The sequence below is a fragment of the Hydractinia symbiolongicarpus genome, chromosome 8 (assembly GCF_029227915.1).
Source record: "Hydractinia symbiolongicarpus strain clone_291-10 chromosome 8, HSymV2.1, whole genome shotgun sequence".
NCBI classification, from domain to species: Eukaryota; Metazoa; Cnidaria; class Hydrozoa; order Anthoathecata; family Hydractiniidae; genus Hydractinia; species Hydractinia symbiolongicarpus.
The window spans coordinates 28014256-28029694 of NC_079882.1; the positions used below are offsets into that span (position 1 = coordinate 28014256).

The 15439-nt window shown below is 32.1% G+C and overlaps 2 protein-coding genes across 2 annotated transcripts; both read left to right on the forward strand.

Moving 5' to 3' along the window:
• Positions 1–942: 942 nt before the first annotated feature.
• On the forward strand, positions 943–2777 carry LOC130654381 (28S ribosomal protein S31, mitochondrial-like). Its single transcript, XM_057456945.1, has one exon. The coding sequence runs from the start codon at positions 1052–1054 to the stop codon at positions 2198–2200; it is 1149 nt and encodes a 382-aa protein (XP_057312928.1). The 5' UTR covers positions 943–1051; the 3' UTR covers positions 2201–2777.
• A 73-nt stretch (positions 2778–2850) lies between these two features.
• On the forward strand, positions 2851–7743 carry LOC130654379 (uncharacterized). Its single transcript, XM_057456944.1, has 7 exons — positions 2851–3223; positions 3764–3908; positions 4064–5038; positions 5328–5543; positions 6287–6470; positions 6845–7140; positions 7478–7743. The coding sequence occupies exons 1-7, from the start codon at positions 2943–2945 to the stop codon at positions 7685–7687; spliced, it is 2307 nt and encodes a 768-aa protein (XP_057312927.1). The 5' UTR covers positions 2851–2942; the 3' UTR covers positions 7688–7743.
• Positions 7744–15439: the final 7696 nt, after the last annotated feature.

Genomic DNA, 15439 nt, shown 5'->3' on the forward strand with positions numbered 1-15439 from the left:
TCAGATTGGAAGAGGGTCATTTATATACCCTGCCCAAGCCATGCTAGCATGGAAAACGGACGTTAAGCCAAGAATGATGGTGATGATGATTAAGTATATTATTATAGTTTTTTTCTGTTAGCTTTTCATATTATTTTAAAAACTTGACGCATTACAATGTCATTTAGAATGTTTTTTTTCATTGATGTCGCACAAAAAGTGAAGATCAGAAAAATGTGGTAAAATTTAAGTGAAAAAATTGATATTTTTAATTAGATTTTTTATCCAGCATTCAAAACTAATTTTTTTATTTTCATAGGTTTCTGAAGGGTAAAACCTAAAGTAGAGTCTCTGTTTTTATGTATTATAAAGTTATTTTTGAATAAATATGAACAATTTAATTAACAGTCTGTAACACTGAGTTGCTACAGTGTCCTGCAGCAAACCAAAAGTGTCATGCAGTGGCTGCCATATATAGTCAAGGATACTGCTACAGCAAACTTAGAATATAGCATTTTCATGTGTTGGATAAATTATATTAATGACTTTTAAACTCAAGCTCCTCTGTGTCAATTATATCCTTCTGCCAAGTCTTTGTCAAACTATCTCTGGGTTTTGTCTCTGGAACTAAAGACTGTAAACTTCCTTACCCAATTATATATCATTCCTTTCAAGTGTCCCAACCCATCTTCGATAAGAGCTTCCACATAAAGTGGCAAACATCAAAGTTTGTACTTTGGGTGCCACTAAAATAAATAAAATTTCTAATAGGAGGTTCACAGGACAATGATTTTCATATATCAACAACTTAGATAAAATTGATAGTTTTGATCTTGTAATTGTTGCCCTAAGTTGCTGGAATCATTATATGGGTATAACGCTGTAAAACTCTCTTTCTTTCATTTTATGGCTTATTCAGGAAGAGGTACTGAAGTTGACGTTGTCTAACTTTTAGGACAGCTTTTTATGGGTTGAGAATCAAACACTGTTGTAAATCTATGGCAGTTTGTAAGTTGAAAATGCAAAATGCAGATCTAAATTTGCTAGACTGGTTAGATGTAATTAGCTGCTAATGTTATATACAATTTTAAATTTACCTTTTCAGAACAAGTTATACTATATCATTAAAATGCTTCGTTTTGGTCAAAATGCAAGAGTTTTATTTCAAAGATATCATTCAAGATTATTATCAACATCAAAGTTGTTATGTAAAAAAAATGATGATAACCAGAAAAGCAAGAATTCGAATATTCAAGACCTTCTTAGTTCTATGGAAGAATCTAGTAGAGAACCTGTAGAATCATTACAAAACCTAATGAAAAGTATGAAGACTAAACAACAACTTGCAAAGACTAAAAAACAAACAAGGTTGAAGCTTACGAAGCAAGATGTAAGGAAGCATAAAGAAGGAGAACATTTTTGGTTCAGACAAGAAGAAACCAATTCAAAGTTAGAGAGTGACAGTGCTATAAATGATGACACTGAACAGCTGGAAAATTTGATGCCTGAAGAGGATCTTACCAGTAGAAGTATTATTGAAAATTATAACATTGAAGTTAGCCAGAAACTTCAAGTTTCACAGCTAAAAGATGATATTCTCCAACGTGGAGACAGTAGGAGTGTATCCAAGTTGATGACAGCTTTGATTGATGAGATTGATGAAGATTTACCGAATCCAGAACAGAAACTGAAAACTTTAATGAATGCTATGAGCAAAAAAGCACCAGAAAAAAGTTTTCAAGAGGAAGAACAGTCTACCTCTCTACGTGATATGAAACAAAGAAGGAGAGGGGTTAGTTTAACATTTGGAGAAACAACAAATCTCTTTTCTGGCAAACTCTTACAAGAATCTACATGTGTTGCAGAGAAAGTTTTTTTACTTGAGAAGAAGTGGCAGGATGACCTTCAATCTTTACTTCCAGAAAGCATTCCTCAAAACTCCTTTGAAGAAAGTATGCTAGATATTGATAGACAGTGGAGGTTTCCAATTGATAATGAACAAGATATGGGAATTGAAGAAGAAACGACATTTGATCAGCATGTATTTTTAGAATACTTACTAGACGAATTTCCAAGAGAAGGTCCTATTCGAAAATTCATGGAGTTGGTTGTTACAGGACTTCAACAAAATCCATATTTGACTGTAGAGGAAAAAGAAAGTAGAGTGTTTTGGTTTAGAGATTATTTTCAAAAATTTCCAGAGCAAGATATTATGTTATAACATCACATGTATACCTGTTCAGCCTACAGTGTCTCTTGTGTGAATGTTTGTTTTTTTAAGTGGTTAATCTAAGCATAGTAAAGGAAATTACTCTGTTTTTTCAATAAATAAATCTCAATACACATTCATGATGATAGCCATGTTAAAAAGAGGGTATATATAACTGTTATCACTGATATAAAAAGTTTGATATGGTGCAAAATGAAAACTCTTATGCACATAGGTTTTTTATCAAATACTTTGACTATTATACGCCAATATTTTAAAATCTTTTTTTCTTTTGTTGTTACGAACTGTCACTAGAATGTGTTAATTTGAACCGTTTGATAAAGAAAACAACCAGAGGTTTTTTTATTAGTTTAGTGATGTGTGTGCTAGTCAAGTTAACAAAAAGATATCATTTTAAGAAGAATTGCACAAAGTTTATATAACTATCTGTTTAAGTAAACATGTTCTTCTTTTATATACATTTAACAAATTCATATATACTTTATAAAATGGATTTGTCAACTTTGCATGGTTTCAAATTTTCCTAATAATAATTGGCATAGCTTTATTCTTATTAGAAATGTATGGAAATTTTTATTATGAGATTCAAAATGGTGTATAAAAGTATTCTTGTTTTTGTTAAGTTGTATTTGCATATATTTTTCTTTTAAAATTGTAGTATATAGTTAGAAAACTAAGAAATAATGGAAGATGAAAATTTATTTTCAAATGGGGGATCAGTTGACGCCCAAATATGGTGATTTCGACATTACAGTCTATTTGTTTTGATGTAATCCTACAGCAGTTTTATAATTATCAAAATGGTGGAACTTCCAAGTGTTTACTTAATGAGCTAGAAAAGGGGAGAATTATTGACTTATTTTTAGATGGAATTTTTACACGGCTTGTGGATCGATATCCTCTCATTGTCTGTGATGACATCATTAACCTCTTATGTCATTCAAACCTGAAAACTGTCTCATTGAAAGGATGTAAAAATGTGTCAGCCAGTGGATTGAACACTATTATTGAAAGGTATGTGTTTTGATAATTGCTAAAGTTCAATTAATTTGAAAATAAGTTAAAAGTACTTATTTTCAAGTACATTGAATTACTCTACTTCATCCTTATTAGTATTGAGTACTTTCTCAACAGAAATAACTTTTAAAATTTCATAATTGCTAGACGTTTTTGACTTCAAAATTGCCTTCCGATTTTCTCTGTGTTCTTTTATTTAATTATAAATTCTGCTTAGTCCCCTTTTCAAATATTTTCGAATAATTGCATTGGATTTGGAAATATGTTAGGTCATTTAGTTGTTGGACTTGTCAGGGAAATTGCATTTTTCATTAAGTTGGTATATGGTAGCAGTGGCAGATTTTTAAGGGTTTTTTTGACAATAACAAAGCTTGCTGTTTGACTTCTGCTGAAAAAATTTTAACTGAAGTTTTATAAAGTAAGAGTTTTCATAAACACCTGTTTCTCGAGTGAAGCTGATGATTATCTGGTGACTTTTTCATGTATTGTTACAATATATGCTGTAAATACTCATATATGTATTATAATTTTTTATAGATGCAGCAAATTAGTAGCGGTGGATTTATCAGAATGTGATCATCTCGTTTCAGCCAACTTGTCCAAAATTTTAATTAAAGGTGCAAAAAATCTACGTATTTTGAAACTGGACTCCTGTGATACGTTAAGTGACAACACATTCAAGGTTCTCAACTTTCCTGTTTTTACAATTATTTTATAGTTGTCTTTTGACCTCGATTGAATTTATCCCAACTTCTTCTATGACTGCAGTTTTTATTCTATTCATAATTTATTGTGTTCGTTTGGGAATACTCTTGACAGTGGATTCTAACATTTTAGGATATCTGGAACTTTGACCTTGACGTTTTATCAAATACCAACTATATACAACATCATCCTAGTCTAGTTTTAACAAAAGCAGTAAGAATTAATTTATTTGCGCATCATTTAACTACTGTCAATGTTAGCGGATGTCGCAATATATCTAGTTCCTTTATCCGCTACTTAATGTCAGTTGCTCGTTCAAACCTGCAGTCAATAAATATTTCTTGGACGAACATTGATTGCATGGCATTGGTTTATTTGTCTGGGTACACTCTGTCTTCTGCGGTGCACATAGCTGTCAATAATGATACCACAACACCTGTCCCCTACCTGGAAGAACTTATCGAACAAGCAAAAGTTTATGAATTCCAGAACGAATGTGTAGAGCAGCTTGATACCGCAAACTTATCAGAGGAACAAAGTGCATCAGTGTACCTGAAGCAGCTGTGTGCGTACTGCACACAAGATCTTGCATTGCGAAAATATTCAACGTCTACATTTGATATGTTTTCAGAGTCGTACGAAGACTATGAAGTTATTGATAGTCAAGTGGTTAAACTTTTCAAGAATCAAAACTATTTTGCAAGGAACTTTTTGGAGTCTAGTAATAATACCGCTTCGCTGGATTGGGACGTTTTATCAGTTAATGATTGCAATGTCTCACTAAGGGCAGACGTTTGTACTTGCACGTCGCCTTCGAATTTATCATCACCAGGAATTGACAGTCCATCTACAGATACTAAGTGCAAGGTACTACTGAAATCAGAAAAATCTGAGGACGATTACAGACAGCTGTTTACTCCAAACATAACGAGTGTGGATATAACACAAATAGATTTTTACGATTTTGAAATAGGAAAGAAATGTTTGGAGTTGTTTGCAAAGTCCAATCCAAAGCTGAAGGAGTTTCATACCTCTTGGGAAGAAGTGTATGACTATGTTCTTTCCAGTATTGTTTCTAATTGCTGTGACATACAAACATTGTCTTTGGTTAGTGTAAAATTTTGTTAAATAATCACATGCGAAATAATTATTGGACATCTTATGTCTCCTTAATTCATTTGATTTGCACTAAGTAATAATTTTTATGCAGGCCTACATGCGTTTAAAGTCTATTTTGTTTAGCAAAACTGCTGATGAAGAATTTTGAATACACTTTCTTTTTCACGCTGTTTAATGTTTATTGTAGTAGGTGTAATTGACTAGCTATTGTTTCATGACATTTCATTAATGTATCAGCAGCTTTTTTTCATCTTTTGTGTTTATTAATTATATTTAGGTAGATTGTGAGAGAATCTCGAATGATGGGATTTTTGAACTGGCGAAACACTGCAAAAAACTTAAAGCCGTCGATTTAAAAGGTGTTGCGTTTGTGTACGATGCTGCCCTGCTAAATTTAATCGACAACAACAGTGAACTGCAGTATTTATATTTTGCTGAATCAGCACTCACTGATGTAGTCCTACAAAGAATATCAAAAAAATTAAACAGAACGGTGAGTTCACATACTTTTTCGTTAATTTCAAATTTCCTACTCCGTTCGTTTTTGTTTTCTACCTTTGTGTGCAAGTTTATTACAAGAGAAATTTTTTCCACTAAAAAATTAATTTGTGATATTTCCATGCATATGAAGAGTTTCACCTTGATTAAAATGGTTGTAACAGTTCGGTAAGATTTTAAAAGCCTCTTATAATAAATGGGGCAGATCTTTTAGAACCCTAAATTGATCTTAAAACATCGAAGTTGTAATAGTTCATATGTCGTAGCTCCGTAGCTATTGCAGTCAAAAGCGTGATGCTTAAACAATTTATCTTTTTTCCTTTGGTGTAAAGTTATTTAGTGTTCTGAGGTTTTTGCTTCATGTTTGAAAAATATCAAACTTGTTCTTCAAATGAATTCGATGCGCAGAATTACTTTTCTTAAATCAACCTAATTTTTTATTAACATGTACGGATGTTAAATAAGGAAAGTAAAAATCAGACGGATCAGTGTCAACACACCAGGTTGATCATATTCTAAATTATTAAAAAGAAATTAAATGTCTTAATGTTTTGAGCAAAATGTCCTGTTCTCCTGTTATATTATGTCTGATTGTGTGAAACTGTCAAAGTTTTTACGTTGCAGCAATCCGTGGTGGGGCGCTTATATTCCAATACGTTATGATAATCGAACATTGTTCAAATGTACTAGCAAAAAAAGTTAGTTCTGTTCGCATTTTTATCATTTTTGTTCTTGCAGTTGAAACAGCTAGATTTATCGTGGTGTGAGAATATCACAGATAAAGGAGTGATCCAGGTCTTGTCATCGTGCACGGAACTTTCCTCTCTCGATTTACGCCAGTGCGAAGTGACTGCTGACACAGTGACGGCGCTAGCAAAATACGGTGGGAATCTCACATCACTTGGATTATGCGGAATTAAGGGTAAGGTTTTGTTAAGTATTTTTAAAAGCTATCTTGTGTTATGCCGACCAGAATATTTTTTTTTGTCACGAGCATATGTTTCTATTGTTACAAAACATGCAGAGTTCAAATTTTCCTACTTTATTGACTTTTCGAATTTCTGGGAAAAATTATGGACAAGCAATAATTATTCTCCAGAAATCATCAGTTCGCAAAAATTATTGCACATGGAATGAATTTTTTGGTCTTCCACTGATTAGTATTTATGTCAATCATCTTCTTGCAATAAGTTACACATTGCATTTCAAGATCTCTATAGAAAGTCACGCACATTGCAAATATTTTGGAATATTACAGCACGTGTTTTTTATTTTTGCGGATGAATAAATTTGCAGGTTTAAATGATGCAAGTTGTCAAGAAATGGTGAAATCGATGCCTCACCTTCGTACAGTTGATTTCAGTTGGAACTCCTCCTTGGTTGACGATTCGATATCTACTTTGTTCCTTTCGTGCCCATGTTTACGCGAAGTCACAATTGCCGGTTTAAAAAGAATAACATCGAAGCCTTTTCTACCAATCATATCAGATTATGGAATATGGCGCAGAAAACGCGAAAGTATTTGTTCTAAATTGCAAAGAAAATTTGGAGGAAGTACAAGAAGCAGACAAAAAGATATTTCTGATTATGAGGTGAGCTATCTTTTATGTTGAATGAAATAATATTTTTCAATTATTCTACTACTTTTTTTTATTTAATTATTTTTATTATTTTTTGATAATGTAAGTCAAGGTGGTTATAAATAAAAGAGCTGAATGAAGAAATCTTTTTATGATATACAATATTGCAATATGATTTTTGGGAGGCGTTCACAAATTATATTTTTCGTCTTTGTAATCATATATTGTCCCTTAAAATGATATATTTTGCCATTTTCAAGGATTTGTCATCTAACATTTTATAATTGAAATTAAACACATTTTAATAGAACCTTTTTATCGTTTTTTTTTTTAAATTTTATTGTTTTAGATATTACATCCAGATTTTTACATGCCATTCCGTTCTTCCAACTATGTTCCACACCTTCAGAAGTTGACATTGGGATACTGCGACAAGCTGAACGACCTCCATCTGGCGGAAATCGTGGCTGTATGTCGTGGAACGCTTCTTATTGAAGATTATTACGGCGAAGCTATCAAGCCGAAGTGGTCGGACTCGCCGAGAACTAAAATTAATTAAAGATGTTGTTTTATGTTTATTTTTAAATGCATAAATATATATTTATCTATACACTATATTTAAAATACTTTATATATTTTCGATTACTTTGGAAAGCGTTTTGAAAAGTATTTGGTTTGTACAAATTATGCAACATCTGAAACCATAGATTGTTTTTTAAAGAAGTCAAGAAGGACCTGGGAAATTCATATATAAAAGTCAAAGAAGAGCAAGAAAACTTATCTTTGCAACAATAATTTTTTTAGCTTAATTTTTCAAATCGGGTAAATTTCTAATATGAACATGGTTCTAATAAAGATTGAGTTCTGAAGTAAGATGCATCTTTTGGTGTGCTTTTTGAAGGGAAGTCGAGAGCAAATACTAAGCTATCTAAACGCTGCGAATCTTTCATTGATATTCCTTATTGCTTATTTAGATATCGCTGTCTCCCTCTTTTAAGGGAAGTTTTCCTTTTTAAAATCTTAATAAGGAACTGGAAAATATCTTAATATTCCTTCGCAATTTGATTTGATTTTTTACTTCATTTTTTTAATTTTGTTTTGATTAAATATCCTATAAAGAGTTTTATTAAAACTTAATGCATCTTATTGACTCGACCCTTTTACTTTCCGTTTTGTTCAAGTTGAAATAAATTTAAACTTTTTTGATCCTTTTCCAAAGAAACAACCAATCAAGTTCGTTGAAAGTTTGAGTAGAAACGGACGATTTTTGTCCCGATTTGGGGGATTTTACAGTACATAGTGTCTGTCAAATCAGAGAAAGACGAAGAAATCCAATCCAAATACCTTAAAAAATTTAAGAAAAAACAAAAATTTACGGAGAAAAAGCTCGTGTATAAATAATACAATGTAAAATGTCATTAAAGCACGGGTATGAATATACGTTGTTTTTATAAGAAGATGAGCCGCATAAACCTAATGAAGAAAATATCATGAAAATCCCCGACCTCAACGTGTTAAGATCTAATTTTTGGAAATCTTAATACTAAACTACCATAATTTCAAAACGCAACACACTGACAAGTTTCGTTTTTCTTTGAAGGAGGACTAAGTTGTGCTAAAAATGTTCATTATAGCGTATGAACTGTGCTAATTTTTTTTCTACGGTTTTAGCTGGTAGAACTTTAATATGAGCTTCTTTTTTTGTCGGGTGTCTAGTGTAGCGGGACGTAAATTATTAGTTTTTGAGTGTTGATAACAGAACTACCCTGCTCAAAAGGTACAAAAACCTATTATTTTTACAAATAAATCATTTTGAATTATTATTTTATGTTCAGTTGGTTTCGCCAGTTTCACCAAGCTACAACGGTCGTTTGTTATTTTTTTTTGTGATCTGAAATTATATGAAGCTTGATTTGTATTTGCTTACATGGAGTTTCAACAGGCTAAAATTCTTTTTTAAAAACAAAATTTCTTAAAAATAGTTGTTTTAATTGATTTTTACGTTTTATCTAGTTTTCAAAAAGTGGTGTTTACAAACTCATTTTTCTACTTTAATATTATTCTTTTGTCTTTTACAGTGCCAGCTGAAAATAATGAATTATTAATAGCGTGATCACCTTTTCTGCACAATTGGAGAACTAAAGAAAATAATCTTCCGTAAAGGACTGTAATAAATCAGTAATACGCCGTAGAACTTCCTGCCGAAAAGGCTGGTTTATTTTATGTTTGTAATCGAGAAATATAAAGTCAAATAGAACTACTCTCGCCGCGTTGGCAGTGTCGGTGAGAGCTTTCTATTCGGTAAATTACCACCTTGCGTGACGTAAGTCCGCGGGATGCAAATAAATGCATTCTGAATAAACAGTGCGAGGGAATGCTTAACAGATAAACTCCTGTGTGTGTGTTGTGATTGTCTGAGAGTGATTTTATTATTATGTTTTGAAACAAATATCTTTCGCAGAATTAGACATGAGTTATCACTTGAAAGAAATGAAAATTAGATGTATTTTAATTTATTACTATAAAAACAAAGGATGTCTCAAATAAAATACGTAGCTATAATGTAGTTTACAGCTGCCGATAAAATATCTTAGTTAATTATAACGTAACAAAGAAAATAGAGGAATAAAAACTAAGAAAATTTCGGCCTATATTCCGGCATTTCGTTAAGAAAATTGAGGCTCAGTTAAAAAAAAAATTTTCTTATAAAAAAAAACGTAAGGAAATTTTTGTGGTCATTGCTGACTCCTGAAAAACGAAAAAAGCGTAAAAAAATGGTAAGAAGAATGTCAAAGTTATCAGAGTAATACAACCGACAACCCTGAAAAAGCAGTACGCTCCCGATAACTTAACTCGAACCCCCAATAACTCGAACTTCAGTAACTAGAACTGTTATTGAATTCCCGTTGAGCCTTCACTAATACTTTCTCACAAAATTCACTCGATAACTCGAACATTCGAAGTCGAACCATTTTTCCTGTCCCCTGAACAGAAATTCCCCCGACAACTCAGTAAAAAGTGACTACTTTTTTTTCAATAATATAAATTGTTCTTCCAAAGTTGACAAAAACTTTTTCTCCCGTAAAATGTATAATGCACGGAACTTGAAAACCCTCGCCATCGCCAAGGTTTAATCTTTTTCCAGTTACCGCTACAATGAAACAGAGTCACATTAGAACTTTTTTCAGTGATATATAACTATGACTGTATACCTTTCTTGTTAGAATAAAAAAGAAAAAAAACTTTTAATAACTTAAACTATTTTCACTTATCGGCCAAAGTTCGAGTTATCGAATGCCCCAGTAGGTCGAACATTCGATAACTCGAACTGTTTTTTTTTTGTCCCTTGGAGGTTTGAGTTCTCGGGAGTGTACTGTATATTAGGAAAAGCGAAATGTGACTGCGGCCATAAATCCGAAACTACTTATGATTCGTTCAACCTCCTTCCTAGGACTTGTTAGGCTTTTTTTATATTTTGACGGCCTAAGAGTTGAGATATGACGCCACACATTTCTAAAATAGGCTAATACAATAATTTTGAATTTCTCCAGCATTACATGCTACGGCCTGATTATTTGTAGTCTTGTTAGGAATGATTTCACCCTTACATCCGTAAGATTAACGTTTAGACGTACATGTTTTGATTTGTGACCCCACTTACCCCTATTCCACTTCCACACACACACACACACACACACACACACTAAAATTTACAAACAAACAGACGGAGTTGTACTTTTTCTCTGTGTATCGAGCCTTTAAATTTTAAGGGAAAACCAACCGCTAAATTTCATTGTCACTTTCTAAATGTACTGGTAGAAACAGATATTACTAGGTATCACCTCAAACAATTGGAATCTATTTCTTTTTTGCGTGTTGCATTTTATCAAAAAGGAGCGTGAGCAAGTAAATCTTCAACTTAATCCCAAAATTTAGTGTCTTCTCAACTTTTTAGCTTACATGTAGCTGTTGTTTGACAAGACATGCGCTGGCGCACGCAATGGGGATAAATATAAAAGGTTGCAGAAAAATTCCTTAATTATGATTGGACTAAATAACAATAACAAAAAATTCTCGACCGTGATTGGCCGGGGCTATCTTTCCCTCAGGACAGGCATTGTGTTTCTCTTTTCTACAAATAACGCGAAGACATAATTGACATCTTGTCAATCACACTGGTTAAAAATATGTAAATTTGTCACTTAATTTTCTAAACAAAAATGGACAAAAGATCGATTACTTTGATTCACAAAATTTTTTTCTTTAGTCATGTGATTTGATTTGATTTTGATGTATCGACAAAAAACATGAAGTATAACAAATTAGCAACAAATCTTCCGGTTTAAAACTTTGTCCCAATTCTGAGTTTTTAGTTAAGTTTCGGTTGCAACAACTTTTTTAGTTATATATTTACAGAAACGGAGCCCAAAAATGACGATGTTGGTCATTTAGGATATATTTTTTTATCTTTTTTATTTGATGTAGAAGAAAGGCAATGTAAATCTCAATAACAATCCAAACTTAAATTCTTTGGTTTTGATAAAGATGCCCTGGGGAAGAGGTTGGTTTGACGATGACAGTATTGAATTCAGTTGGTGACGAGGGCGTAGTAAAATGGTTAACGTCACAAATGAAGTAAGTAACGCCCTATCTGAAAGTAGAAAAAAAAATTAAAATCCATTTTAACTGTTGTAAAGGTGCAGCAAAAGTTGTTAGCAAAGTTCTGTTTTATATGCTTGCACACAGAACTCTTTCCCAGTTACAGATAGAACGCTAAGGTTAACACCTGTTTCGTCCATTTTTCGTGTCCCAATTTCTTAATGTTTTATAACGTGAACATTAAATGAAAATATATTTATTTTGCGATAATTTGATCTGGTAAATTAACCTGTTAATGGAGTGTGACGCAGGTCTGCCATATATGTTACTTTCGTTTGACATCAAAAATGTTTTTCTGCTGCAAACAAAGAGAGGAATTTATCTTATCCGTTTTTTGTTACGTCATAACTATAACATGTCCGAATTATTACTTCACTCTGTAAAAAACATATCTCCGCTTGGAAATGGAACAATAATAACCCTCCAATTTAATCAGTTACTCTGTCAATATTCTGTTGTTGTGTTAGTTAAGGATTATTCACTCCTATATAGCGAAAAGTTAAAAAGATATTTGTCGAAGCGAAAATCGGGCTTTCTGGTTAGTCTAAATTCTGCGGAAAAAATACTTGGAAGCATAAAATGTGTAAAAACATTGTATATATTAAATAGTGGTCTTCGTGAGAACTTGTTTTTGTTTAACTTGAATGCATCTCATTTCCCCTTATTTAATGAAGTAGATATTTTCTACGGTTTTAGCGAAAGTTATACTTTGTCAAGGGAAGAATTCTTAATGGATATGATAGTATTACCTAAGACGAACAAAAGTTTTTTTTTCTTTTTTAGTGGTCTCGATGAAAAATTTATAACAGCAAATGTTTAGGTTTAATTTCCATGAAAATTACCGTATTGAAAAAAAAACTTCCTGCCTATAATTATTGTGTACCCAGGGTACTTGACCTGCTTTATTTATTTTCAGACAACCTTAAATATATTAGCCAATCAATTTATCAAACGACATCACAACCAATAGGATTAGCCTTCAGAAAGTAAACAACGCGACGAAGTCTCCTAAAATTTGTCAACAAATTCTAATCGAAAAGAAAGATGTAACAGGAAAAATATAAATGCTGCTTTATTTGCACGAAAAGTATGTTTAGGTATACCAGAGAAATTAGTTTGTCAAGAGTTTGACATGTCTGCGATGTTTAAGGAAGAATCTAATCCAACACTTTGTTATTTTCCACGAAATGTGTCAATAAGAAAGCCGGTGTTATCCATTTGCTTATAACCAAAACCTTGAAACTCTTTTTAACAGTTCAAACTAGAAGGATAGATTTAAGGAAATATGATAAAAAAATCTACATTTCCCGAATATATTTATTTTTCAAGGTTATAAATTATTCCACCTTTAGTTTCTTGAAATTGGCGTTACTTTAAAACCTTGTTAGCTACTCGAAGCGTTGATTGTCGAGTCTAAAGAAAAAACCACCCCCTTTTTGGCCGACGTCTGATCTCCTCACACTCTCATGTGCTGACAAATGTTTTTACTTGTACATTTTTAGTGTGCAGAAATAATCGAATCCAATCGAAATCAAATAACTAGGAATTAGGTAACGTAAAAACAGTTTACTGTTAGCAGAGCCATATTGATATGAAATTAAATTTTTTCTGGTAATCCTTTCAAAGTATGCTATTCAAACGTAAACACCTTTAAAATCCTTATCAAGTTTCCTACGAAAGTTTAAAGTTAAATTTTTTTTTTTTTTTTTTTTTTACATTTTATGCCTGGTTTCAAAAATAACGAAACTCCGAAATAATAGAAAGCGACAAAGTATTTACGATTAGTTTCGGGTTTTAAGCCGAGGAACAAAGCCCCCCGGAAAAAGTTTCAAGACATTTTTATTAATTTTGAATTTTTGTGATCAAACCACAAAGGTATCGGATTTAAAGTGCAAAACAAACGATAAGAAGTAGTTTGTCAAACCTTAGGAGACACGCTGTACGCTGTTTAATACATTTTTCAAAAGATGACAAACTGGAGGAACGGTATGGATTTTCCAAAATATCCATACCGCTTTTTTTTTCCAAAAAATCTGTGGCCAGTTTTTATCATTGCGGTGGTAAAATGAATACAAAAATACCATACCGACATATTTTTTTTGATATAACAAGAAATAAGAAAGGTTTTAAAACCAAAAAAGGTTTGCATTTAATAGGAACAGGATTAATACCGTGGTCTAAAACATGACAGAACAACATTTTTCTTGAAACAATAAAAAACGTCATATGATTTGCGTGGAAAAGTTCTCTGCTACTAATAGTGAAATTTGAACTATTTTATTTATCTCAAATTACTGCTTACAAAGCTAATAAATGGAAAAAGTAATCTCCAGAAAATTATGGCTCAAGCAGCCTTATGGGGTAATGTGTATATCGACAAATTTGTTCTATATCTCTTTTGAAGATCACCTGAGTCTTACATTTTTCAACTATGACTCGCATTTTTAAATATGGCATCAAAAAACTGCGGTCTGTCCTCAAAATTCTTAACTTTGATGATAATTACAACACGTGAAACTAACTGTTCCCACATATTAAAATTTAAACGCGGTGACTTTTCATCTATCGCTTTTCAGTTCTCTGAGAAAATGCGTTTCTTTTTCAAGACGAATCGTTACACCCATGTTTAAAAAGATAGAAAACGTACTGAAATAAGGGTGAAATGTTAATTGTGTTAATTATGGGTATGCAGAACAAACTTAAAAGTGTTAAATAATTTTCGATAGTAATTTGGAAAATACAAAAACTTCAGGTAGTTGATGATATGTTACAATAAGCAATGCTCACATTTTTCCAGTTTTACATTTTCCCGTAACTTTTTAGAAGGTTAATTTTATAAGAACAATAAGGCTGGAATGACTATTGGCAAGGCTGAATTTTTCCTAATATTTTTTTCGGGAAATATCTTTCGAAGCAGACCTTTTCGTCGAAAACTCATACTTGGACAAAAAATATTTTAGATAGGACTAAGAAGAAGAAATAAGAACAATTTCAGGCTAAATATGCCAAAAAAATAAGAACATCCCAGGTCGAGGCCAGATTTCGTAGCTCTTATGAAAAAAGTGTATAGTTATGAAGACTTTCTATTATTGTTAAGAAAAAGGTGATTTTTTCAAAGAGCTGCGAAGAAGAGCGCCAGATATTAGAATATAAATGGAGGCTTTAGTTGACTTTGCTAATTTGTGTTTTGATAAAAACGGATTGAGATAAAAAAAAATGAGGTTAAATAAAGAAGAAAGGTTAAAGCGTGGCTACATCTGTTTTTAAGTTTATTAAAAATGTCCAAAAAATTCTCAGTTCCTGAACCGTTTGCGTCAGGAATCCTGTTCGCTTTCGCACGGAAAAATTAATCCACTGATTTTTAATTAAACAAGCCAAATAACTCACGGGAACACACCTACATCGATTTTGTACTTTTGCAAGAGGATTTTTTTTGTAGGGTTCAAAAAATTTCCTGTTTCGTAAATCGATTGTAATTAAATTTGTACAAAGTGCAATTTAGAAACGGAGAATCTTAACAGGAAAAAAAAGTCAAAAAATTATTTAAAAAATATTGTCTGGACTTTTTTGTATCTGTATAAAAATGCTGTTAGGATGACCTGTGATTTATTTTCCCAGCAAACGACAAATAACATGCTAACGGAAAGGTTTT

Bases quoted from the DNA above. Each gene is read 5' to 3' on its own strand.
- LOC130654381 (XM_057456945.1), top strand. From the start codon at position 1,052: ATGTTATATACAATTTTAAATTTACCTTTTCAGAACAAGTTATACTAT.
- LOC130654379 (XM_057456944.1), top strand. From the start codon at position 2,943: ATGGTGATTTCGACATTACAGTCTATTTGTTTTGATGTAATCCTACAG. The intron at 3,224-3,763 runs GTATGTGTTTTG...AATTTTTTATAG, and splicing joins TTGAACACTATTATTGAAAG to ATGCAGCAAATTAGTAGCGG. The intron at 7,141-7,477 runs GTGAGCTATCTT...TTATTGTTTTAG, and splicing joins AAGATATTTCTGATTATGAG to ATATTACATCCAGATTTTTA.